Source organism: Salminus brasiliensis, chromosome 13, assembly GCF_030463535.1.
Source record: "Salminus brasiliensis chromosome 13, fSalBra1.hap2, whole genome shotgun sequence".
NCBI lineage: Eukaryota > Metazoa > Chordata > Actinopteri > Characiformes > Bryconidae > Salminus > Salminus brasiliensis.
Window position 1 is genome coordinate 27,741,046 of NC_132890.1, and position 27,901 is coordinate 27,768,946.

General features: G+C 41.0%; 1 protein-coding gene across 9 annotated transcripts in view; it reads right to left on the minus strand.

Moving 5' to 3' along the window:
* LOC140575472 (ryanodine receptor 1-like) overlaps positions 1 to 27,901 on the minus strand; it is a 93,513-nt gene that overhangs the window by 57,760 nt on the left and 7,852 nt on the right. For 6 of the 9 annotated variants that reach the window (XM_072695819.1, XM_072695821.1, XM_072695816.1 and 3 more), the window contains exons 2-18: positions 13,257 to 13,376; positions 11,619 to 11,720; positions 10,117 to 10,137; positions 6,786 to 6,860; positions 6,562 to 6,640; positions 5,352 to 5,464; positions 5,089 to 5,188; positions 4,761 to 4,857; positions 4,511 to 4,585; positions 3,822 to 3,978; positions 3,524 to 3,688; positions 3,298 to 3,419; positions 2,808 to 2,994; positions 2,426 to 2,561; positions 1,321 to 1,416; positions 492 to 610; positions 241 to 374 (exon numbers count right to left, since the gene is read on the minus strand). In XM_072695819.1, the coding sequence (XP_072551920.1) occupies positions 241 to 374; positions 492 to 610; positions 1,321 to 1,416; positions 2,426 to 2,561; positions 2,808 to 2,994; positions 3,298 to 3,419; positions 3,524 to 3,688; positions 3,822 to 3,978; positions 4,511 to 4,585; positions 4,761 to 4,857; positions 5,089 to 5,188; positions 5,352 to 5,464; positions 6,562 to 6,640; positions 6,786 to 6,860; positions 10,117 to 10,137; positions 11,619 to 11,720; positions 13,257 to 13,376 (1,898 nt within the window). Of the gene's footprint in view, positions 1 to 240; positions 375 to 491; positions 611 to 1,320; positions 1,417 to 2,425; positions 2,562 to 2,807; positions 2,995 to 3,297; positions 3,420 to 3,523; positions 3,689 to 3,821; positions 3,979 to 4,510; positions 4,586 to 4,760; positions 4,858 to 5,088; positions 5,189 to 5,351; positions 5,465 to 6,561; positions 6,641 to 6,785; positions 6,861 to 7,351; positions 7,471 to 10,116; positions 10,138 to 11,618; positions 11,721 to 13,256; positions 13,377 to 27,901 lie in introns of those variants that run through there. The other 3 variants (XM_072695824.1, XM_072695817.1, XM_072695823.1) reach the window with 2 other exon arrangements.

Here is a 27,901-nt window from a genome sequence, read left to right on the forward strand (position 1 = left end):
TAGAATAATGGAACTCCAGCCAACACTTCTGGGAGGAGCTGGGTGACCTCACTAATGCTCTTGCCACTGAATGCAATCAAATCCTCACAGCAATGCTCCAAACTCCAGTAGAAAGCTTTCCCCGGACATCTCACCTAAATAGTGTGTCTGCATCATTTATAGAAACACAAAGATTGGAATTGGCTGACACTCAGGGGGCAAAAATCAGGGGGCAAAGGTTAGGAAGAAGTAGTGTCTTACCTGGTTACATAATTCACAATGTTGGTTTGTAGCAGAAGGTCACGGCCTGGAAGTAGATTTTCTGTAATCAGATTTTGATTGGACCTCACAGCCACACCATTACACACACACAGAGAGCGCAGCACGTCCAAAACCTGATGGAGCAAAAAGACGAGATCAGGCATTTCTAGTCTGAATGTGTTTGCTTGTGCTTGTGAATGCAAGGCTGTGTTTATTCTTGTCTCTGTTCATTTCAAACAGGATAAGCCTACCTTGTGGTTGCGTCCATGCTTGTCGAGAAGAGAGATAATAGACTTGATGTGGTTTTCTTGGATGATGTTCAGAACTTCAGGACTTTCAATCAAAACACAGTACAGCACCTCCAGAATGCCTGCAGAGGGTAAACGCAATAGTAGAAAGTTGAGTTACTGAAGGCGCGAGGCATAAAGCATTTTGAGGTCACTTAGATGTGGCAGTAGAGGTGTGTATGATGATATCTTATTGCTGTGGAATAAACGCGAACAATTCTAAGCTGGTTTCATTACAAAGTTTATAATCAGTCCTGTTTAAAGCACATTATGTAGCAATTTTAAATTAAAATAAGAGCTTCAGAATTATGTTGATTTTCCACTGACTGTAAACGGCGTCTGTTATTGCCACTCCGGACTGGAACGCTGCTACTGCACTATGAAACTTCGGTGGAGCTGCATAAGGGGTTCCCGAGTATATATTCTTCTACCACATCAGTCCACAACCTTCTTTCACTTCCACTTGTCAAGAAATGTGTACCTCTGTCCATGAGGGGGTGCTTAAAGTGTGATTTGTATTTACAGCAATGGTGTAAAAGTGAAATACACACCCTAACTGTAGAGGGAGTCGGAAATAAAAATACCAATTCTCACATAATGCTGCTTTAATTGGTTGTGCTGTAGCAAATGTAAGCCAACATTAAGAGTTTTTTTAAATTAGAACTATGTGTATATCATGTCTCTTCATCAAGAAGCTGTGATACATATTATTTATCCTGAAAATGTTGAAAAGTATCACAATGAAGTATTTTTTGCCCACTGCTGTGTAAGAGGGAAAAAGATCAGTGCGCACCTGAGGAAGCCTCCAGACGGTCCAGCTTGCTGACCAGCCAGTCCAGATTATCACAGAACAGAGCACAGTTAGCACGGTTCCCTCTGATAAGAGAGGCTGCAGAGAGACGGAGAAAGAAAGAGAGAGAAAGCAATGAGAGAGCAAACTATGTTCGACCAGCTAGAAAAACAAGAACTCACGGTTACTTTCACCTGTTTCACCGATTCATTACTCAAATGACACACAATCATACAAAAACCCTCAGATGACATTTCCCACATTATGATGAAGAGAGATAATTTTAGAACAGGGATAATATGCTGCACTATTTAGGAGTAAATAGTTAATTGAGTCACATAGCAACCATCTGCCATCTGCTTAACCCTCCATCATTGAATTTTAGAAGATATTTCACCATATTATTGGTTTCCAGATAGTCCACGCCATAACCTGCATAACCAAAACAGCAACTTCTCAGGTGAAGAAGTAAACCTTCTGTACATTCAATGGAAGTCAATGTAAAATACTTTATTCCAGGTTATTTTGGAGCATTTCTATTGATCTATGAATCATGACTGTGAAAACTGCCAGATTCACATTATGTCAAATAAGTGAAAATCAGCAAAAATGGAGAACACACTATTGAGACAAAAGTATTGGGACACCTGCTCATTCACTGTTTCTTCCAAAATCAAAGGTATTAATGCAAGTTTTTCCTGTTTTGGAGTAATTGTGTCTACTGTCCAGGGAAATCTTTCTACTAGATTTTCTGAGCATTGCTGTGAGGATCTGATTACATTCAGTGACAAGAACGTTAGTGAGGTCAGGATGTTGGAGGATCACCACCCCACCTCACCCCCAACTTCTGAACTCATCCCAAAAGTGATTGAAAATTGAATGGAGCACCATCATTACAGAGAACACTGCTCCACAGCTCAATGCTGGGAGGCTTTACACCCCCCTTGTCTACACCTGGCATAAGGCACGGTGCCATTAGGTTCATCTTTATCTACTCCAGACAGTCCTGTTTTATTGACAGTACTTCTCTACAGGGACCGGACGAGCAGTGTGTGTGTGCAGTCGCACATCTATGTCTATGTCTATGGTAGTATGGCATTAGGCTCACCCAGCAGTTCATAAAGCAGGTTGACTATTTCCTTCCAGGACTCGGCAGCCTCCTCTCCAGCAAACTCTGAGAAGTGTGCAGCAGTGTTGTACACATTCAGTCTGTCGACACACTCCAGCACGATGGTGATCATCCCCTACAGTGCAATCAGGAATAATCAGAGACCAAACCAGTCAATCAGTGTTGCATTTGGCCAGACGGGTTGGCAAAAGACATCACAGATTGGAGCTTTACAAACCAGGCCAACAGACTTACCTCTGAAAGTCTACTTAGTTTGGATCTAAAATTGAGCTATTAATCTAGGTCTGAGAGACTAGCCATTGACTGCGGAAAATTCTCAGCAGCCATATGCAGTGACACACATACATGCATGCACACACACCTCTTCTTGGAAGAGGTTCTGGCGGTTGCGCAGTGAGCGCAGTTTTGTCTGCTTCTCCTCGTGCTCCAGTTCCTCCTCGGGTGGCCGGAAGTAGTGGATCAGGTCCTGAAGGGAGAGGATCACACCGTCCAGGGGCAGAGAGACTGGCCCCGCAGCCCTGTTCTTTCCACTTAGAGAGTCCAGTCCTCTGTAGGAGCACAGGGAGTAAGCTTTTGTTCACGTCTTTGAACAATTCTACACAGAATGAGTAGACCAAGCACATATTATAAATTAATGAATTAAATAATTAATAAACACATAAAAAAGAGACATAAGGGACTCGTCATTTAACAGTACACCTGCCTGCAAACCCCTATTATAACGCAAACTGTCCTAAACCACCCTGTCCCAGCTGACTCCTTTCTGGAATTAGCCAGCTAAATCACGGTTGACTCTGAAAAGTCAGTCTGATTAAAAGTGCTGCGAGTAGCTACTGATGAACTTGTCGTACTTGATGAACTGCATAAAAAGGCCCGTGGTGCTGTAGATCATTCGTGCTGCCTGAGACTCCTCTGTCTGAGAGCGCGACAACAACAGCGCGTCATCCATATGGCCCTCCTGATGCAGAATGACCTGAAGGACAAAAAGGGAAGCAGGAAAACCATCATGAAACAAGACAGTGCATAGTGAATAAGATTTCATCCACATCCTTAGGGGTCTCTGAGTCTGTCCCGTACCTTTCTCTTCATGGTACCCAGACGTGCTGCTTTGGCATCGAGGGCAGCGTAGGTGAGCCACAGGCCTGTGGAGACGTGCTGGACGAAACACATGGACTCACCATATTTGATCTCAGGTACACCCATACCCTCCACATCCCGCTTCTTAGCCACTTCCACCTTCTCCTGCTCAGAGACAAGCAGTAATACAGACAGAAGGGAAAAAGGAGAGAGGGAGATCAGAGGAAATGGACTCTGGAACAGCTACACTGACAGCACTTCTAGTAACCTGAAGACTTCCAAAAATACTTATACAGACCTTAGAGGCACGGAAGCAGAAAGCAGACAGTTTTGTGTTGGCCTTCTCTGGATCAAGCACCATCAAACCCTTCTCCTCATCCAGGCACACATAGCGACCCGTGGAGATATGGCGAATGCGGAACGCTTGACCCCACTTCATGTGGCCGCCACTCCAGCTACAGGGAACAAGCATTAAAGAGTATCAGATATCAGTAGTTAAGATTAGGGTGGGCATTTGTATTCAACTGTATATTAAAAATCTACCAATTATGTGGAGTTTAAGGACCAATGTAGCTATTACTGCTTAAACAGTATAGCAGCGCCATTACTTCTACAAGTAGAGACTTGCCTGCCAGTCACAGAATATGACCTAACAATCTTCTCACTACTGGTTCATATTACTATTGCTACTCTCCTAAACGTTTAGGAAGTGCAGTCAATAGGGATGTCCCGATCCGATCCAGTGACTGGGGATCAGCGGTCGAGAACCACACTCCTTCTCATAGACTTCCCTGCCAGTCACAGGCTAGGTTCAAGCCTCCACAGATAACGAGCTCAGAAGTTTAAGTCTCCAGTAACAACAAAATGTTACCTAAAAACTGTCTCACTACTGGCTGAGGAATCTTCACCGGCTGAGGAACTATCGCTACTCCCCTAAACACTGAGTAAGCAAAAGCATATCTGCAAAAGAACAGACACTCTCCTTGCCTGATTCTCAGAGGTTCAAGTCTCCACAAAGAGCGAGCTTGACTACACACAGCTCCCGACTCATACTGGGCAATCCTGATAAAGCAGGGAGAGGGAGAGAGCGAGAGAGAGAGAGAGAGAGGGAAACAAGAGGCAGAAACCAGAAATAGAGCGCGAGAGAGGGAGAAAGAACAAGAAAGAGGCAGTTTAAGCAGTGTTGGCAAACACTCTACTGAGTTCTTGCTGAAGCCGATGCTGTCTCTTTTCTCACTTGCGCTGATCTTCTCCTTGATCAGGTGGTGGTATAGCCAAACACTCGTCCATATGACCATGGAACAGGCGCAGAACATGGCCTCCAGTCAAGTATCCTGTAGTGGAGAAAAGTGTAGCCATAAATACCCATAACTACAGTGCAGATTCAAACTGAAATCTAGTTAACCCAATGGCAGGTCCAGGCTTTCATTGCTCACTTGTATAATTCAGGGATAACTCAGTTAGTTTGCATTACTTTCAATTCAATAAAGCCTTAGGAAGAAAAAACTGGGATTTAAGGGAATAACTGTAAGAAAACAAACAAAAAGAAAAGAAAAGGCGCTCACCTTCCGCAAGCTCACAACCTGAACACACTGGGTTCATGTTCCAAAGCGTTTGCATGAATGAGGCATCCACCATCAGATCCCCGCTGGCATACGACAGATGCTGCAAGAACACAAACACAAGAGTTTTACACGCATACAGCACACAACACAGTGAAACACACCAAATGCTGTTACAATAGTATTTAATACGCTGGGAGAGAGTAAGTAAGTTGTGTGAAAAGAACTGCAGCTAAAAAGCTGAGGAGCAAGAGAGTGAATCCTACCAGGTATCTCTCAGATGACACGCTAACCAGGATGAGGTCGTCACCCACTCTGACCTTCTCACCTTCTGACCTCTGCTTGGAGGCAGGATGAATAGTCCACCAGCACGCTTCACCTACAGACACATGAAGGCCACCTCACATTTGTATTTACAGGGTAATGAATCAGAAAAAAAATGATGAAGCAGGATTCCAAACACAATTTCCATTAATGTAATATTTCATGTTAGGTTAATATTTCCCAGATCATCAATTGGTGAATTACTGACAGTCTAGGTGGAAACGTTGCACTAGAAGGATTTTGGCAAGGTGTTGCTTTGACTTTCTGACAACTGTGAATCCTTCTTCTGGTTGGATTTCTTTGTTGGCATACAAATTATTCTTAAATGGTCAAGCGAGCATCACTCTGAACACTGTCTCTGTCGGTTAAGATGTTCTTAAAGGTGCCATAGAATTTATTGATGAATGATATAAATATAGAAGTATACTGTATAATAATTATGTGACTTTGGTTGGGGTAAGAAAATGCTAAGATGTCCTCGATTTTCCATTTAAGGTGGGATAAAGGGAACCACACAGCATAGCATAGCATAACACGCCATGGCCTAACCTGGCTTTTTTACACTCGCTTCCATATATTTTCTCCTGAAGTAGCCAATGCATTAAGCCTTGAAAGACCTTTACTAGTGATCTAAGTGTATGTACTGTATTGGGGGTGTAAATATAAAGAATTAAGACTGTTAAGTAAGAGTGCAGCTCTGTTCTGGTATGTGCCAGGTTTGCTTTAGAAGAAGGACACAACAGTATTTGAGGTTCATGGTTTGTCACTTGGCTCGGGTCTGTCATTTTGAATATGTATGTACATTGTATTGGATTCCGACAGTAAATCCCATTCGTCTATGAGCAGCTAAACATCTTTTGAGATGCAGGGTTTTGAAAAAAGTTTACATACAAAAACAGTGCATGTCTGTATGGGTGTGAAACTTTCAATGGAAGAATGTGACAATGCATTGCGATCTAATGCAAATGCAACCAGCACTAATCAACAATGCACTGCAACATAAACGTGTTATGCTGTGACTTTTTATGGCAAGTTTGCATAACAATAAAATATTTAACCAATAAACAACAACAACGACATTGGCAAAAAAAAAAAAAAAAAAAAACGAGCACAGATGTAATTCAGGGACCCATCAGACATAAGTATGCTTACCTGTAGAGTCTTCCTGCAATCCCACATCAAAGGCCAGCTTGTCTGTGAGTGAGCGTGATGTGGTCAGGCAACTAAGGTACTACAAAACAATGCGACATAATAGAGAGAAAATACGATTAATCATGACAGTTGTTAGCAAATGAGTGCATCCTTGTATAAAGGATGATTCATTGCCTCATTTATTTCAACAAAATGTCCAATGTATCACATCTGTTGCTTCTCACCATGCCAGAGTGGTTGTGCCTAAGCAGGATAGCGTGGCCATACAGCAGGGTCCGGTGGCCCCCTCCCTGGGAGGACTAGAAATGGAAGGCCAAAAGAGAAAAAAGACAGAAGTTATATCAGCTTCTAGATGTCAGACCTGGACAGAGGGAGTGTGCAGGCTTGGCTTTATGTGGGTGGATAGATTTATGTGCATCTGTATGTGTGTGTGTGTGTGTGTGTGTGTGTGTGTGTGTGTGTGTGGTATGGTAACAGCCACCCCCTCAAAACCAAAAATAAAAAAAAGTGTGGCCTTCATCCTTCTTACATAAAGACAGACAGACAGAAATATAAGGAGCACACCAGAAAGAAGAGCATCATGGGAGAAAGAAGGAAGAGGAGCCGCACCAAAGATGACTCTGCATCTCTTCACCTCCTGTCACACTCGAAGGAAGTGAGTTACAGCACCACAGGAAACGCACACACGAGTACAGAACTAACCAGTAAACAGACAGTCCACACCAAACCGGGAGAGGTCACAAAAGGCCGGTACAAGGACAGCAGTCTCTGATTCCTGAGGCCAGCTTACCTTTACTCAACATCCAGTGAGGTTTAGAAATGAGAAAACATGATTATTGTTGTTATTAGGGATTATCATCACCACCATTACCACTGTAACCACTGTGATCATCATCATCCTCATCATCATCAGCATCAGTAGCATGGCTCAAGTGAGAGAGAGAATGCACATTGCAGGTCTATGAGGTTAATCCACCTGGACAGTAGCGGCCAACCGGTGTGGGTCAGTGTGTTATGCCACCATCTGTCTGTCTGTCCATATTAGCAGTTGGAGCAATGAGGGGGCAGGGCTCTTTCAGCACCTCAGGTGTCAGATTCCATCCCCATTGACACCCCTCCCCTCCCCACTTTTCCTCTTGCTGAGACTCTCTGCTGGGCTGCATGCCATGTTATTCTCATCCCTGGCCTTCCGATAGCTGCAACAGCAGAGGAAAAAGCCCCTTGTTTGCAGAGCCAGGTGAACCCCTGCTAAGGCCAAGCGGGACGTGCTCTCTCTCCCTCTTATGAGATTAATACCCAGCTAATACCACAGGCTGTCTGTCACATACTTTAATCTCAGTGACGGGTTAGAGGGCTGACGGGAACTTTTCTGTACGGCTTACTGAAGGCCATTAAGTGCGAAAGGGAAGCATAGAATGGAAAAAGTTGGAGATACAGAAATGAAGGAGAAGAAGAAGAAGGAAAGGAAAAGACTGTTTCGTGTTAACAGTGAAAAATCAAATGTACACAATTTTGCCCTAAATGTAGGTGAACAGCAGACGTTATTGAGGCTTTCTTGCGTTTTATTTCTGCTCAGTGAGCTGATTTGTGCTTGAAACAGCCTGGAGACCTTGTTATCCTTGTTATGCAGCCATGCCATATATTTTCGATTAGGCCTGTGGGGCACCACTGAAATGCCATTTGGGCGGAACTCAATGTAAGAGAAGTCCATTCTCTGTACACCTTCACTATGCCGGCTCTCATTCCACCAAGTTATTCATTTCCGAGATGCTACCACCCTTTACCCGGTACTCTATTATCATGCCTTTCTGGACATCAGTCAAACATCGTCCTATGCCCATGATGCTTATTTTGCACTCTGCAACAACTGACTGTTGACTGACTGGTGTGCTCACATATTTATATGTCACGCGGCATCTGTGTCGTTCCAGGCTGAGTTCATTCCAAACCAGTGGTGATCATAATATTCTGTTTTTTAAACATTTGGCAACTCAAGAAAATTGACAAATTCAGAAGGCAAAGAGGTCAAAGAAACCTTGTAGTGAAAGCAACAATTTTAACAGTTTTTACTAATTCTGCTCCATTCTGTCCATCCCTCTCAGACAGAAACAGTAGGGTAAGTGCTGTGGATTTATTTATGTCTTTGTGTTTAACAACTATTTAAATATATCACATCTGAACATTATACAGTTTGCTAAAAAAACATTATCTATATCTTATGTGTTAAAAATCTGTTGCTTATCAGTCCAAGGTCAATAGGTACAAGGCATTTCTGAGACCAACAGACGTCTCTGAGACCCTACATTATATATTAAACTGAGGCAAAAAACATTACTATTTTTGTTTGCTTCCCTGGCTCAATAATGGTGTGTGGTGCTCTGTTGCCATCGTCAATCAATGCATTCAACATCAATTTCAGAACTACATATTAGCTGGATGTCTTTATGGCTATATATATATATATATATATATATATATATATATATATTCACTTAAACACCATATTTATCACTTAAAATAATGACTTTAGTCAAAATTTTAAACGTTTCCATGTATGTCAATTATATTTACAATTGATACTGCTAACAGATTTTACCACCAGAATTCTGTTGAACTGTTTTATATTTTTGTCTTGTTGTTCATCCATTTTTAAAAAGTATTTAATTATTTATTCATTTATTTATCGTCATGCCTGTGGGCCCACTGACAGTCCCCGTCCCTCTTTATTTGTTAGTTAAGTTTGCCTTGTGACCATATGTATGGTCGACTACATTCAAATTGTGTACATCTGTTTTTCACCAAACTATTTCTGTAAAGATCAGGGTGTCGGTGGCCCAGAGTGAGTGATTTAGTATTTAGTAGAGATGATCAGAGATAATAGGGATAAAGTAAGAAGACAAAGGCCATTAGAGTCAAAGAAGGAAAAGAAGATGGAAGTGAATGTTAGTGAAATGGTGACGGTGCTGCATGAAATGGCAGTGTAGCTGGCACAGGTCCAAAAAAGACCCTGCATTTCTTTGGGTGATGAGCCAAGTAATCAGTGATCACCCAACGAGGAAAAGAAACACAGAGTTTTCTTTGAAAGCCTGTGACCTTAAATGGCTCGTCAAAGTGAAGCCCTTAAAGATTCTCAGTGTGTGATGGACTAAGCTCAAAAGGGGCGGTGAGTTTTATAGCTTTACCGTGGAGCTGAGTAACAGGACTCGTCTTACAGATCGGGATGCTCTCCTTTGCTCTCTCTCTCTCTCTCTCTCTCTCTCTCGTACACTTTGGACCTAGCCCTTGTTTGAAATGTCGCTTGGGAACCGTATAAGGTTCCAGCTATGCCAATAGTGGACAAAGTGAGGAACAGGTGGCACAGGGATCAAATCCGAGGAGGACAGGAAGGCTTGGGGGAGGTGAACAGTAACTGCAGCACCATTTCATTTCATCCATAAGACACACTAAGTAGGAAAAGACAGGAGGGAGTGGAACAGAGGTGCTAAGATTGGGTAGGGGGGAAACAGATGAACATATGAGTACATGAGACATGTGCAAAAAAAACAAAAAACATACCCATTGGTCCAAATCGACTGCCTATGGTTGGCAGAGAAAAGAGACGAGGGGTCAGAAAAGAGACAAAAGGCAACAGGAGGTTAAGATACACTAAGAAAGCTTTTGACAAAGTCAAAGACAGGATTGGACCTCAAACCAGCCCACAATCACACCACCACTGCTGGAAATGGCAATTCATCAAACAGAAACAGCACACTGTAACTGCGAGAACTATTCACATTAAAACAACACAAAAATACAAAGAAATCAAGAAACAATAAAGGCAATAAAGAGAGGAGCTGAATCCAAAGTGTTCTTCTGGACCTACAGTTATACAGGGATATGTAAGTTACTGAACACAGGTATGGGAATACAGGTGCAGAATGGGAGTCTCCTGAGGCCTTTAATGACTAGCAGAATTATTTCCACTGCATTCCTGTGAACCTCTGTCCTTCCACTTCCATAAGTGGCTGTATTCCCTTCAACAAATGTCTGCATTCATCCAAATTGACCTTTTTCACTACACTCCTAACAATGAAGGTGCTAAAAAGTAGCTAAAACAAGCATTAGCTATGTTTCACTAACAACATCTTAAATAGCTCTTTGTTTGAATGGTTCTTTAGCCGAACAGAAACCAAGCCTACAACTAAAATTTGAAGGAAACACAACCCAACCAGATTCAGTAACAGACACTCAAAGGCAAACGTTAGCTAGCTAGCTACTGAACTACATAACTACCGAACAATAGCATAATGGCTGTTAGCTAGCTTGATAGCTAGCTAGCCACCTATCTGTATTTCTAGTATTAGCTCTCGCCCTAGATAATTATCTATTGCTAGCTTAACTGAATAAGTCACTAGTTTAACATTTACTTGATGTGACAGTGATGTAAGTGTCATGATGATGGGTTTGTACATGCTGACAGTGGGTTATGAAAGCTCGTTCTAAGAGGTTTCCTTATTCTGTGCAGGAGAAGATTCACCGATGGACAACTTCCATGCATTTAAAGGTTCTCTGTTTCAGGCAATAGTTTGTCAAAATTATAACTTCAAGAGCTAATCTGATAATAAGATTTAAGTAATTATATACTAGGTCAAAACTAAACACTTTCTTTAAAAAGTCAGCTTAAGTGGTCCCTCCGCTAGACTAAGGTGCTGTCACTAAGATCAGAGGGTCGCTGGTTCGAATGGCCTTGCACTCTCCAGGGTGGGTAGATGGCTTGAATATGGTAGAAAGGTGGTAGAAAGGGTGGTAGAAAGTTTCTCTTAGAACTGTACAATCAAGCCAAGAACCATTTAGGAACCTTTATTTTTAAGAGTGTACGCTGGTCCTGCTTCCTTTAAATCATTGGAGACACACTTCAGATGATCCTAATATTGAAGATTTAGAAGGAACACTCTCACTTCCATGCTGTTGGGAAACCAGGCCTTGTTTGGGTAATGTGCTTTAACACTGCAGCCACTTTCTCTTTCTTTCACTTTTCTTCACTCTGTTACTCCCTTTGTTTCCTCCCTGGCTCTCACCTCAGTTAAATCCACGGTGTTGGCCAGCATCTCCTGCAGGGCTCGCACTGAGAGCGACTGCTCCAGCACAAAGGCGCAGATCGCCAGGTCAGGGGGCACATTCTGGACGGGGACAGAAACACAGACACGTCAACACTTACAAAATGAAACCTCTTCTATTGTCACAGCATGGTAAAACAGGTGTGAAGGTGACTGAGAATCCTAAGTGCGAGACCTCCGCATCAGTACAGTATTAGCAAAGCTTTCACACCTACCTTGTTCAGTCCGGAACTTTTAACTTTTCAGTTTGGTCCAACCATAACAGGTGGTCTCGGACTGGATCATTTTAACCATGGTTACATGGTTGCACTTTATTGGTGGTTCAGACTTTCCGACCAGTTACAGGAAGCTAAGGCAGGCTAGTGTTACCCATTAAACAATCAAAGAAGAAAAGGAACCAGTGTTGTGCTGAAATTGAAGTCCCCTTTTCGTGCATGTGCATCACACAGCAGTATGAGCACAGCAGCTGTGATTCTTGTATCTACTGTAACTGTAAATGAACCCTTATTCTTCAATAGATATAGCAATAGAAAACAGAAAAGCACTCAAAGGGAGTTGGATTCTGGCAACTCATGAAAAATGCTGACATCAGCAGTTAATCTACAAACCAACCAATGTCAAGTACAGGGAGATGCAGCCAATGTTTACAATGTAACAAAACCATAAACCTTGGTTCGGCTGGACTTTCAGGTGTGAAAATGCCCTTAAATACACAAGATTCACATTGTCATACACGATACCAGTACTGGGGGCCCAGTGTCCAGCACAGTTTGGCTATTCCAGTCCTCCATGACCAAAGCTAATGATCTCTGCTATACACATCCTTTTCCATTAACTTCCACTGAAAGTTAATATATATATATATATATATATATATATATATATATATATATATATATATATATATATATATAATATGTTTTTTGACATGAGGGTTTTGCATGACAGTGATAATATATTTGGTGCTTTTTTATTTGAATATGCCTTTACTCTGTTTTTTCTCTTTGAAAATATTTGATGTTCAGAGGTTTTTCTACCTTATTTGGTCTTTCTGGATCTGGTTAACCCCTTAAACTCTAAGAAGTTGTCAGTGAGTCCAGACTCCCATTCCTCAAGGTAGTTAGTAGTTATAAATATAAGAAAGTTTTTATTGCTATTGTGATAAAAGTAATGAATATATACACTGATCAGCCATTACATCAGTTCCTCCTGTCTAATATTGAGCATGTCTCTCTTTTGCCATTAAAACAGATCTGACCATTCAAGGCATGGAGTCCACAAGACACCTAAGGGTGTTCTGTGGTATCTGGTCTAATGACATTAGAAGCAAATCCTTTATGTTCTGTAAGTTTTGAGGTGGGGCCTCCTTGGATCGGACCAATGAGACCTAATTGCCCAAGTTTACCCATTGTCCTTTCTCTGAGCACCTTTGGTAGGTACTAATCACTGAATACCAAAAAAGATCCTACAATACCTGCCTGATGTTGTTTGAAGATGTTCTCAGCCAGTCGTCTAGCCTCACAGTTTGGCTAAGATTCTTATGCTTTACTGACTAATATATCCCATATGGTGCTGCACTGTGGGGAATGTGCTGAGTACCTGAGCATTGGACGTTGTTTCAAGGAAGCACAACCGATTTCCAAAACCCTCGCAGGACAGGCACAGTTTGATCTGCTCCTTCAGGACGGTGGCTGTACACTGGAGAACTACCGTATCATCCTGCAGGGAGAAGAGAGATAGAACATGAGACCAACAAAAAACCCCAAAACAACCATTCAGAAGCGAAGAAAAGCCAGGTGACACTGCTGACGACCCTCATGAAACTGGGGTCTCATAAATACCTCCTGATTCTGACTCATGTAACAATGTTGGGCATTTTAATAGACAATGATTTGTGTTGTTCAAACAAACATGAACACACACAGGCCAGTCTGTCAGCAGCAGACAGTTCAGGGGCCATCTGGGGTGTAAATACACTAATAAACACTCTGAGCTCCAACTCTCCACCTGACACAGTGCATTCTCAGCTGTTCCCCCGTCACTCATTATAAAAGCACACCATACCCTTCTCTTCGGCTCGCTCCTTCCACTTCACAAACCCAAACTCCTTCTCTCTTCTTATTCATATTTTGATCCTGTTTTTTTGCAGTTTCTGTAATCTGCCTTTATGTACCTGCTATATTTACTAGGGGTGTAAGAAAGTATCGTTATATTGAACAATCACAATAATACATTTTGCAATAAGGCCTGACCGCTAGACAGCAGTGCTGTATTTTTTATACTACTGATAGTTTTCCTAAAATGTGTTTAAAAAAATCGCAGTGTATCGTCTTGCTTAGAGTATCACAATATATTGAATCATAATCCCTGTATTGTGATATGAATCGTATTGCCAGGTTCTTGCACAGTACACGGCCTTAATATTTACATGCTTTTACTAGACTGATTTGCTTTATTATTTATTCTATAATAAATGGACAAAAGTATTGGGACTCATTCATTGTTTCTTCCAAAATTAAGAGCACTGAAAAAGAGTTTATCCTGCTCTTGTCAGAGTAACTGTCTCTACTGTCCAGGGAAGGCTTTCTGCTAGAATTCAGAGCATTGCTATGAGGACAAGAGCGACAAGAGCACTAGTGAGGTCAGGATGTTGGATGATCACCATCCCACCTCATCCCCAACTCTCCAACTCATCCCAAAAGTATTAGATGGAGCACCAACATCATTCCAGAGCACAGTTGCACTACTCCACGGTTCATATCTGACGGTACCTAATGGGGCGGTGCCAACAGGTTCATGCATATCTGCTCCAGAGAGTCCTATTCTTCTCTACAGAGACTAGACCAAGCCATGTGTGTATTCACACATCCGTGTCAGTAATGGGGGCAACTTCAAGTAGTCAAATACTATCTTTTCAAGAGGTTTCCACAAACATTTGGACATAGTAGTGTATGTTCTATCTTTCTCCATCCTCTCCCTCTCTTTCTCTCTTTCTCTTTCTCTTCCTCTGTCTCTCCATCACCCCAGGTGTCAGAGGCTGTTATATGGGGCGTTTCTGCAGGGTGGTTTTGCAGGATGGTATCTTTATTCGCTGACCCCGCGTGATGTGTAGTGATGACATCATCTCCTGTAGTGTGACGCACGCCGCTGACTTCCCCCAAATTCAGATCCGTGAAGCCTGTCTGCTCTTCAGCTGCGTGTGCTGTTCCTTTAGAGTTAGCTCATCGTTTATCTTCAGCCAGCCCAAATCTGTCTCCATGAGCTATTCCGCAGCCCCTGCACACTGGAAATGGGACAGTGTGCCCTCTGTTCTTTTCTCATGCCTCCCCTAGCCTTCTCCAGAAATCACTCTCACACACTGCACCCTTCAAAAATAATTTTTAACTGTAAGGTTAAAAGTGTTACAGCTATATGCAGAGATGGCACCATGCCACTTTCCCTCTGCTGATACAGATACTGAAATCTAATGTATTAGCATACTAAGCGCTACTGAGCTTTAAATGTAGCTGTTTTTAATTGAAGCAAATCACTTCCTTATGACAGAAAACTTTATTTTCCTTGGCATTGTTGAACAATGAGAGTTTGGTACATGGAGTTGTCAAACTTTGAACCTCAAACACTGTTGTCTCTTCATTTAAAAGAAAATCCAGCATGGCTGAAACAGATCCGTGAATCGGGTCAATTTTCTTTTTTTGACCCTTGTTTTTGAAAGAAACAAGTGTCCCAATACTTTTGTCTATTTGGTGTATATCTCATCATCTCCAAAATGCTAATTTTATAATAAAATAATACATTTCCTTTCATTTAATTGATTTTCCATTCAGTTTAGACATTTGATATCATCATACCCACCAAGGGAGGACTGCTGGACACGGATGGCTGTGGCATCACCAGGGTTCAAACCTGCAATCTCCCGCTGATAGAAAAAATAGCAGTAAGGCGTTCTGAGCTATTTTGAGCTATGATATATTTTGCTACAGGGTGACACTGAGTTACTCGGGTTGAGCAATCGGATCACTGCAGTGAATTTAAGCGGCACCCTAAACTAAATCTACAAACAGTACTTCTTTATGGGAGTACTGTGATACTGTGACACTGTATATGTGAACACTCCACCTAAACCATCCACTACATCTCCAAAGTTGCACAGATCTCAACACCATAAAACTAAACAATTGATTTTATGAACTACTGAATGCTGCAGGCTGCAGAGAAAGAAAATTGCATGGCACTGCCGGTGAAGTAGTGTGCAGGTACCCAGGCAAGCTGCCTCAGGCTGCATTGTGAAGAAATAGAAAGATATATGTGAAAGTGTGTGCAAGTGTGTGAGTGTGTGACCCTGGCCCTGATATGGAGAAGAAGCAGTGTTCTGAATTTCTAAAAGCAGCCGGCTGCTTCAGTGACTCACACTCCTCGCTGGCCCCGGACGATCGGATGACAAGGCAGCCATGCACACCAGACCTACGATGATGAAGGATGGCGGTTCCTCTCTTGTTCTCGCAGCTTCTCCTACAGATTCTTTCCTGCGCTGCACATTTTTTGCTGTCTTTCTTAACTCTCCTGCCATGACCTCTGATTGCATCTGGCTCTTTCTGAAAACACTGAGAAACTACTAGACTGTCACTGAAAACTCTGTCCTTCATTTCTCCATGCATGTCCAAGGCTATGACTAGTTGATGAGATTGAGACCCAAAAACAATCCTTAAAAAATGGTTAAAGGAATGACGTCTTCTGATTCCATTTGCTAAATCAAATCAAACAGGTGCAATGATTGGATTTCAGCACAAATGGGTCATTGTATATTGGTGACAGTGCTCAAAAATATAGATTTTTTAAAGGTAGTGGGTCTAGAGCTAGACCAAGTGTGGTGAGTCCAAAACAAGTCCCAGACAATAGCAAAAACCTCTGAGACTGGACTCAAGCACTTGTTAAAGAGTTTACAGACAATCACAAACTCTGTCTCTGTCTGACAGTAAGCAATCTGTATGCATTTCCCTGCTTAAAAACCCAGCCAAAGACCGGCTTTTGATGGCCACTCAATTCAGATGGTCTTAGCTGGTCTTGAAAAGCTGGTCCAAACATACCACTCTTGACCAACACATTGTATGTTTACTTTTGAGGTTCACTGATTGTCTACCAGCATGACCAACAAGCTGATTGTCAATTTTTCCATTCTAAACCGTTTGGTCAAGCTGGTCTGCTGGATTTCCATTGTCATGCTGGTCAACCATCTTGGTTATGCTGTTTAACAAGCTTGACCTCATAGACTAAACCATCCAACTCAGACTAAAACATACCCTAAGCTGGATCAAACACCTTAACTGGTTTGGGCTGACCAGGCTGTTTTTTTCAGGAGAGCTGTGACCAGATTTCGCAAATTTCTAAACTCTGGTCTGAAGTTCTAGGAAATTGCAAATTCCTGTTGCTACTTTTTATGAAACACAGATACAGACTTTTTTAAATGTATCTTTCTTTCTCCTGCAGCCGACATGTCAATCTATAACCTTGTGATTTATAATTGAATATAATTTAATCAGCAACCCTTAATTCTTGCTGACCCAGACAAAGTATTCAGAGAGTGTTGTGTCTGTGCTGGGGTGTGAGAGCAGTTCCACTACAGCCATGTGCAAAGCTGCAGTCTCAAGCCCCAACATTCGAGGGCTTAAGTTAGGCCCGTATAAATAGCCCCAGAGCCGCTGGGGGATTTGAAAGATCCATAATGCTTTAGGCTACTCTCCTCACACAACCAGCGCTAATGTGTCGCTGCAAGGCTTCATGGCTGACTCAGATTAAGGTGAACAAAAGGGGAATAGAAAAGAAGTGTTAACATTCATATCTGTGGTAATGACCCGTTGAACTGAAGACGAGGGCTGAATGAAGATGGCAGACGGCTACTCTGTCAGTTAAAGCAGGTGTAAGATTACAGCTAAACCATATTTAGGACAGGACTCATGGTAAGACAAGTCAGCACAGAAGATGTGGGGAGGGGATTTACTAACCGAGACAAAAAGTTATGATAAACAAGTCCTGAAAATCTAGATCTAGATGAATTCCAGTGATGTATGGATGTATACCATTCAAAATGACCACTGGGCCTACATGTGGTTTCTGGTTTTCTTATGTAATGTTGATAAAGGTAAAAAATAAATAAATATATAAAAAGCATTTATAAATGGATTTAATACATTTTCCTTGGATGCTATTTAATTGATGCAAGCAAAAGTAAGTGAATCTTTTGGAATTAGCCCAATTTCTGCATTAATTACTAATCAAATCTAACTACACTACCAATACACAAACAGTTGTGCTGTTCATGTCTTTTACTGAGCACATTAAGTAAACATTCACTAGAAAAAGTAGGCTAGAAAAAGTAAGTGATCCTTTGAATTCTCCTTTAGTGCCAGTCACCTCCACCAAACAATTCCTATTCATCCCTGTAAATGTGTTTAGGTCAGGACTCAGACTTGGACATTCCAGAACACAAATCTTCTATATTCACAGTTCTTTAGTTGCTGTACTTGTGTGCTTTGAGTCAACGCACACAACGTTGTTCCCTCAATGAGCACAAGGCGTCCAGGCCCTAAGGCATTCTTCACATAGCGGGAAAAAACTTTGCTAAAGACCTTGTGCCTTAAACTCTCAATTCCATGAACCGCTGAAGTCATCTAAAGCTATGATGAACTTCATACAGAACGATAGGTATCAGGGCAATATCATAGAGACATCATAGCCCTGTAGACAACCCATATCACCTCTCCTTCTCTTAAAATGATCTGCCAGCCATTTTGGGAAAATAAAATTCCTGACCACATCTGCTTTGATATAATGACAGCAATCACTGAATGTAATGACAGAGCTAGTCTTTGGTACTGTAGTGACAAAGAATTATGAACAAATCCATAAAATAAACCACAACTAGAAGGGTCAAAATACAAATTCTTTTGTAGAAAAAACTGAACCTGTTCCCATTTGTGTTGTCATTGTAGGACACAATAGTAAGTATTTTGGGCTTGTTCACACTCGTTCACAGAAATAAAGTTCAGGGCCTGTGAAGAACCAGCCTCCAGCCCACAGGTACTCATGTGAAGAGTCTAATCTGTTTAGTGTGACTCAATGTGAGTCAGTAAAGGTGCTAGGCTTTATGTGGGTGTTGGACGGGTGAGGAGAACGGACACGTGTCCACCATTTCTCTGCTTTAAGAGCCCTCAGCAGGAGGTGAGGCCAGAACAAAAGGCCAGCGACGCTCAACTATCCAGGGAATGGTGGAAAAGAAGTGGGAACCTGAACACATGGTTATGTGCCATTTTAGTGCTGTTATTCTTTCTCTTATAAACAGAGGCGTTAGGCAGTCACATCTCTACTCTATTCTATTCATGTAGGACAGTATCAGTCCAATGACTGGATACACTTAATCAAGGTGTGTAGAGGGCATTTATTATTTTTTAGGGTTACAGTACAGTTTTACTGTATTTTAGAATAGTAGTGACATCAACACCATAAAATAACACATTATGGAATTATGGATGAATTTATTTATTATGATTTCTTTAAAGGAGCCTCAGCTTAGCCATTGATGGCACTTTACACACCATTTTTAAGAAGCTCCATGAGAAACCACATTACATAGAACTCACAGAAGCTACACATATGCTTTTTTTATCATATTTTAAATAAATTAACACATTAATAAATGAATTAATTAAAAACGTCTAATGTAAACAAGAGTCCTCTGATGTAAAATGCTCCATTACAGAAAAAACTTCCTTTTTTATTTACAGCGTTAGTGATATCTAAAGTGTTTAATGCCTCTGAGGCTGCACTCACACAGCAGATGTTCTTTAGGTTGTTCTAGGCAGACAACTTTTAATGTGACCTATATCCAACATTCATCTGAATGCTCTTAAACCGACACACATGTGCATTAATTTCACATAAATTCCCATCTGGCTGTTCAGACAGAGTCACACTGCCTGAATCAGATATGTATTGGATTTCAATACCACATGAAAGATTGGATTTGGGTCACTTTTACCATCCTAAAAGTTACATCACAGAAGAATGATGGTTGCAAATATATGGTCTAAAATACAGGTTCTACAGTAGTTTGAGATCAGAATTTGTCCTCAGATATAGTTTTGGAAAGATACACTATATAAACAAATCGGGACACCTGCTCAAAAAAAAGGAGTTTATCCTGCTTTTGTTGGAGTGACTGTCTCTACTGGCCAGGGAGGACTTTCTACTAGATTTTGGAGCACTGAGGTCAGGATTTGATTTCATTGAGTGACAAGAGCATTAGTGAGGTCAGGATTTTGGATGATCACCACCTCACCTCATCCCCAACTCCACAATTTATCTCAAAAGTATGGGATGGAGCACCATCCATCATTCCTGAGAACACGGCTCTCCTGCTCCATAGCTCAATGCCAGGGGGCTTTACACTCCTCTAGGCCACACTTGGCATCTACAGGGAGTAGACAAGCTGTATGTGTCAGCAATGGGTGCAATGTAAAGTAGCTGAATGCACTTGATCAAGGGTCATTTAACAAAATATTAGGTGCTGTATGTATATTGTTGACGCTGCATTTGTTTAAAAAAACTTGAAAAATAAGAAAAATGTGAAAGAAATGATTGTAATCCCAATATTATCACTGATTATTAAAACACAAACTCAATCAGAGGCCTGCAGAACATCTGCAACACCCCAACAAGACAGAAGGTCACAGAACACACACTCTGAAGTGCGTCTGACGTCAATGCGCACGAGGAGAGATTTTTCAAAGCAGGGAAATTCTTCCAGTCTATACTGAGAGCCAGTCGGGGGATTCCCTGCTCATTTCCAGTCTGCTGACACAGGCCTCTTCATGCCAAGCCTCAAACTCGCATCTACTGCATCGATTACAGCCTCATTCAGACTGATGGAGAGATGGATGAGGTGGGTGGATGAGTTCAGGACATGGAGAAAGACACAGAGAGAGAGAACGAGAGAGAGAGAGACAGAAAGAGAGCGAGGGACAGTCAATACAGGAAGAAGGGAGGGGGAGGATGGGGGAGTCCTTTGTGAAGGGCTGCCCTTTCAAAATGCTTTTGTCTGCCTCGGACTAATCCAAGCTGAAAAAGCGTGCGGCACTCCGCGCACACGACTCCCTGCCACTGTGTCCCTGAATAAAATGTCACTTCCTCTATGGGTGGGTGGCCTCTAGGTCCAGGGTGGTATTTATGGAGGCTGCAAGGTTCATTTCCCTGTTAGCACAACAAAGCTACAAATGACATCCCTAAACCATAAATCTCCTTGATGTCAAGATCCAAATTAGGAGTAATTAGAAAGGGACTACATTTCTAATAAGGCAGTCACTTTGAACAATCCCAATTATTGTTTTATAGTCATTATCTCTCCGTCACACCTCATTAAATTAGACTGAGGAATTCTGTTGAAAGCGTTTATGTGTGTTAACTGAATGCAAATGCAATTCATTGCATAACAAACTATGTAGTTCATCATTTTTCTTTGAATCATATTTTCCAGTCACAATGACCACAGAGTTCCTTATTTTTCAACTGTTTTAAATGATATTGGATATAAGATGATCCCAAATTGGAATTCAAATAAATAAATAAAATATTATAAATAAGCAACACCTGGGACACCTAACAACCCTGCAGACCCTCAGATCAACAGCTTTTTGATAGGGAGGAGAAAATCAAGCTCCATAAAAATACATAGTTGCATCTGTCCATCCTTCCACTGTGAGAAGATGATTTAAGATTTGAAGCTGATCAAGAAGCTCTTACTAAGAAAAGTAAACAGACAAATGAATCAAAGACGCTGCTACTGTTCTCAGGACAATGGGCTGACCATCCCAAAAGACCTGACCACAACATAATTGAATGTATTTGAAATGTTTTGGATGTGCTTCCTGAAAAGAAAGGAAGCTGTAAGAAAGGTAAAGGATTAGCATCCAAAACACTCACTCTATGTCATTTTCTCTGACTGCACATTACATACATAATTTAAACTTCAAATTATTTAAAATTATGTAAAGTAAACAACATCTCATATTAATCACAATCTACCATAGTAATTACATAACGACCCCAACTCCTACTCACAACCATAACCAACCATTCCCAGCGGCACATAGCCCCGACAGCACATGGTCCCGACAGCACATGGTGCTGATCCAAACACAATGGCTACTGTGAACATGAAGGTATCAGAATGACAAACTCAGTCTTAATCTGCTCATTCACCCACTGTCAACCCAAAGGAATGAAGAGAGTGCGACAGAGTCCTTGTTAAATCCTTGATTTTGAAAGGAGGCAAGAGCTGCGCGACCTAAAGGCAATCAAAAGTGATGCTGCGCTGGCCTTTTTCTTGCTGAGCAGATAAGATATTTTATTTTGATGACTAGCTACTGAAACAGGAAGCCAGGTTATCACTGCTGTAAATGATGTGTGTACCTGCGTAACTGTACAGTACAGTGCAGCTGTTCTACCTGTATAGCAAATTAGCTGGTTAGCTTGCTGAAGCTGTTTTTTTGCTGAAGCTAGGTTATTTGAATAAACAGAGCTAGTCACTCTTCTCAGAAAGATTCAAGTGCTATTCTTGCTGTCACTTTGGAAACACTACCTATATGATAATCTAAATAGATACATGACTGAGTGGATGCTTTAATGAAGCAACTGGACACGTTCTAACCAGCTGCACTCTTATAGCCATATAGTGTCAGAGAAAGCCTTCAGATTCGGTGTTTCGCCAGTTTTAGTTTTTCCCCAATGTTTGCTGGGCATAATTACTCTCTACATTATGACACTGTGGTGTTTTATCATAAATTAGCACAACAATATACTCAAAACCACAGTAAGCAGTTTCACAAGGGATTTTATTCCCATTAACTTGAATTAAAAGTGAAAAACGCTTTTTTCTATTGTGGATATACATGTTTTTTTCTTTTTCTGTGAAGGTATGTATCTGAATGGAAATGGTTTAAAACCTAAATACACTCTAAACACTCTGAATTATTCCACTGACTGAAGAAATGTAAACTCGCAATGATCCGATTCATGTGTTTTGGTAACTGACAGATTATCACTTTAAAATAAAGTACTAAATGTAGGAAAAAATAATAAAGAATAAAATATTTAAAAATAATGAAGAATGTACTGTTTGTAAAGTCGATATGTTGCTCAGGAAAAAAACAATGTTAGAGGAACACAAGTTTGATTGCTGGCTAGCTGATGAACTAGGTGTTGGATGGTGAGGAGAACTTTGTTGAAAATTGACGTTCACACGCATTAAATCTATTTATTTATTTGTTTATTAACAAATAATGTTCATATTTTTTTTATTTATAATATGTTGCTTTTTAACATATTATAAATGCCTTGCAGCTAGATGAATATTTAGTCAGGAGGTCAATCAAAAGGCAATCAAAAGTGATGCTGCGCTGGCCTTTTTCTTGCTGAGCAAGTAAAATATTTTATTTTGATGACTAGCTACTGAAACAGGAATCCAGGTTATTACTGCTGTACATATTGTGTGTACCTGCGTAACAGTGCAGTACAGTACAGCTATTCTACCTGTATAGCAAATAAGCTTTCCATTATACTGTATATAGCACTGCAGCTAACAAATGGTGGAAGATTATACTCATCGATTACTGTCACAATAACATGTATCTCCAAAATTGTGACTTTACAGGAAAAGGGAAAATACATCCTTAACTTCTAATGTAATTAAATGTAATGTTTTATTGCAAATAATTTTGAGCATTTCTATTGGTCCATATATATGGACAAAAGTACTATTTTAGCTATTTAACATAACAACATTAACAACTTTATTTATTTCTATCATTCTATTTGTTTATTTATTTTATTTTAATGTAGAAAACAGCATAAAGGCCAGCTGCATTTAGAGTAATGGTAAAATTGTGTAACTTATTTTTTGTGCCAACAATTTGAAACGTGTACGAAAAACACTACAATTAATTGTATGTGTGTGTGTGTGTGTGTGTGTGCACAGAGAGAATAAGGAGCGCAGGAGTAATATCTAGCTCAGACTGTGTGTGCTGAGCAAAGAGAAACAGAGAAAATAGACTCTGGTGTTATGGATGGAACTCTCAATCCCCGATTGACAGCAAAGCAGCAGTAGAGCTTCCTATTTGCTCTGCTTCTTCCACTCGTTTACCCCAAACACTCCAACACTGCCCTGATACACTTCTTCCTCACCCTCAGACACCACCGCCACCACCACCACCATTGCCATCATATTAGCTAATTAGTCCATTTAAACCCATTTCTTCACACTACCCTCCCCCCTCCCCTCCTCTCTCTTTTCCTCGCCCCCCAACTCTTCTATTTTGGGTGGCCGCACCTGTCACTCTCGCATTCCCCTGCACTGCTGACTGGCAGATAGTTTGGAGGCTCACACACACCAGTAGAGAGCAGCGGCTCCGTCAGGATCCCTCAAACTCACGCTCAGCTCCAGCACCAACAACAACACACAGTCTGACCTGCTGACTAAAACCCTGCACACAAACCCAGCCCACGCTGACGCTTTAATGACCAATTTCTCACTTACGCTCAGTGAAAAAAAACACTACGGTACTGTACATAACCTCCGTGATGTGTGATTAGCTCATTCATCTCATTCACAGTATGAATGCTGACATGGATGCATAGATGGATGGAGCAGATTGTAAAGATAGCACTTTTTTATTAGAGATGGCACGTTGGTATGGATGGGTATGGGCACTGGGCCAATGAAAATGCAGAACTGGATATCAAAATGGACAGCATTTTTTTTGCCTGAAGTAGTGCACACTATGAATTCTTTCTGTAAGGCAGTACAGTGTTTGAGTAGGTTAAACTTGAAGTTCTTCAGATTAAAAATCATTTAGATCACTTTAACCTAGAGCAGGGCAATCTGACGATTTTCATCGTGATGAATTTTGATATTGTGATACACAGTATGCTCTTCTATGCATATCTATGTTATCATCAGTGCTTAAACAACACTGATCAACCGCAAGTTTCATTACAACAGTGTAATATTTGTGTAAAAAAGCAAAGTTTGAAAAAAAAAAGAATCACTGTCCCCAGTATGGGGGAGTATTTTTGGATAGTACTTTTTAAGAATGTACTGATGCATTGAGTCTGTGATTATGTGTATCACTACAAGTATACATTATGTGTCTCATAAAAATGTCTTTTGATATCAATATATAGAACTTTTACCATATCGCCCAGCCCTCCTTTAACCCCTAAACACTCCAAAGCTTCTTACACACTAAGGGACTTCTGTACAAACTGGTGGGACTATTCTTTGGTAATAGAAGTTTGTTAGAACACTTTCGGCCTGCTGGCGGTCCATAGGCTTTTTAGGGGTTAAAGCATTCTTCATTTTTAAGGGTGGTCTAGAATGGAAAACTGCATTTATCTTGGCATAGCTGAATAATGAGAGTTCAGTACATGGAACTAACAAACCGTGGACCTCAAACACTGTTGTCTCTTCAGAGGTTTCCAGAACGGGCTGATTCCAAACCCTCAAAACTGTTACGCAACAGTCCTGACTCATTTCATTTACGTTTCCCAAAACTGATATATACCCAGCCCAATAGTGAAAGCCTTTCAAGGCTAAACACAATGACTACTTTAGAAGAATATGGAAGCAAGGCTAAAAAGGCTAAAAGCTAACTCTAGGCTAAGGGACAGGAATTTGGCTAGGCTAACAGTGACCGACTGACCAGCTGACCAGCTACAGTCTCTTCAGCTAGCTTACTACACACCACGCTGAAGAACACTAAGATGACAGCAACAGTGTCCGAAAGACTTGCAAATAACTACAAAAAAAAATAATATATATATATATATATATATATATATATATATATATATATATATATATATATATATATATATTTTTTTTTTTTTTTTTTTTTTTTTGTATATATATATTTTATGTTACAGTGCTACAGTCAAGGCTAGACTATGCTATGCTACATATTTACTGAGATCGTCTTGGAGACATAAATCCACCAATAAAAGCAGAGATTGGCATCAAGCCCATTATAAATCGAAAACTATTTATTCTGAGGCTAAATAACAGGGTTGTAAAACTGCATCTGAGCCTTTTTCACACCAGCCAAAGTCACAGACACCTTCAAACACTGAATAAATGCAAAATGTATTCTTTGGCATCTTTAGAAGAAGAACGATCTGCTTTGTATCACAAGATTTCAGAGTCGGTATCAAAGATAAAGTGGTAAGTCTTTACAGAATGTGAGGGATAATAACAGAGCTGTTGAAAGCCTGCAGCCTGGAGAGCATTTCTCTGAGGACACAGTGATGTCTACAGTAATTAAGCAGTCTTTCTTCTGTCAACTGTACACATATTGGAAGTGTATTCCAATTAAATGTTAAAGGACCAAGTGCTAGAAAGTTCATATTAATTTTGTATCTCTGAAATATGCAACAGCAATATGCATATGCACAGAGTTTGAGTGCCTGAATCATGTAGTGTTAAGCTGAGGCTGTGTGACAGAGGGGTTCAGGTTAATAATAAGAATCCTGCTCTTTAGAGAATGGTCACTTTAAGCCAGAACTACATGAATATGCATTTTACACCAATGTATGAAGAATATGTTGGCATTTTGTTTGTTGATTAGAATCTGACAGACGTGACAACCAACATCTCATGTTTTTATTATTGCTCTGTAAAAGAATCTTGGGTTTGGGAACTTTGCCATAAAATATGACGAATTTGCATTAGTGAGGTACTTAGACTCACAAGCCAGATTTCATGGTTTAATTTGGCCACAGGCAGGGGCCAATTGGCAGACGTGTAGACCGTTCACCCACAGACTGTAGCGTGTATGGCCAGGTAATACAGTAAAGTGGCTTCCAATCAGCATTCACCAGACAATGCTGTCACTAATGGCCAATAAACGGTTTGAATGCTTTGTATTCAGACTACGTAATAATTTAGACTCTGTAAGAGATGTAGCTTTTAGCATGATAAACAAAATACCTAGCCTTTACCCTCCCAGCACTCCATGTGTTGTGGGGGGTCCTAGGTGGTTCGTGGGAGCTGGTCACCTGTGGCAATGGGACAGCATGAAACACCGGAATTCAATGATTAAGAGGTGTGTCCCAATAATTTTGTCCATATAGTGTATATATCAAAGCAATATGTCAGTGTCAGGGTATATTGATATAGACAATATACTGTATATCACCAGCACTGGTTGGGAACTAGTCCGGCCCTGGCTTCCACAACTAACATGCAGTTCCTGCAACAAAGCTGTGCGTCATGCAGGGCTCTGTTTCAATCACAAAGTGACATCAGCAAGTTAAAGGCAGCTGAGAACACCTGTTTATTGTGTACAGTGTGGTCATGACAGACTGCATGACATCCACTTAAACAGGTGCTTTCTCTCTCTCTCTCTCTCTCTCTCTCTTTCTCTCTGTCTGTCGTTCCCTCTCTCTCCCTCCCCTAGTGTACACCTGACCACGTGTAGACTCAGCAAAAGCCCAAAGATCAGTTAAAATCACTACCTTTAAAAGGCGGAGACCAGTGGAACGTTGTCAACCAACACGCTCGTACCCCCACACACACAAACCCCAGTCTCTATCACACCTTACATTATTATCTGTAGACAATGTTCCGCTGCGCTCTCTCACCGCATAACTTTGGTGTTCCGAGATTTTTCTATTTTTAAGTTAATTAAATTTACCTTCTTTCTCCAGAGTGAGAATCTGCACGCTCACAACAATGTTCTCTGCATTGAGGTGTGTGTGTGTATGTGTGTATGTGTGCGTGGGGAGCAATGAGGATGGAGAGGTGTATTAAAACAGCCTCAGTCTCTGGAAGAAGCTGACTGCACACAGTTTAGTTCAGCTTCCCCCTGCATTAGGTGAGGTTATCAGTCATAATTCAAATGCTCAAATACTCAATCTCAGAACGAGGCCTTTCATATGGCATGTGTCACACACACACACTCACACACTCACACACACACACACACCTCCCAATGGATTCAAGCAAAGGAGAAGTAGGACACAGGCACTCTTGCTCTGCCTCCTGAGTGTCAGGCGCTTATAGTGGCGAAACTATAAAAAGAAAGCGCTGTTATAGCCTGGAACCCGAATACCCCCTCGAACGCTCTCTCCAACACTACGACTACTCTTTTAGCCTGATCTCTACCTCTCCCTGCCTTCTAACCGTCTTCAACAATGACACG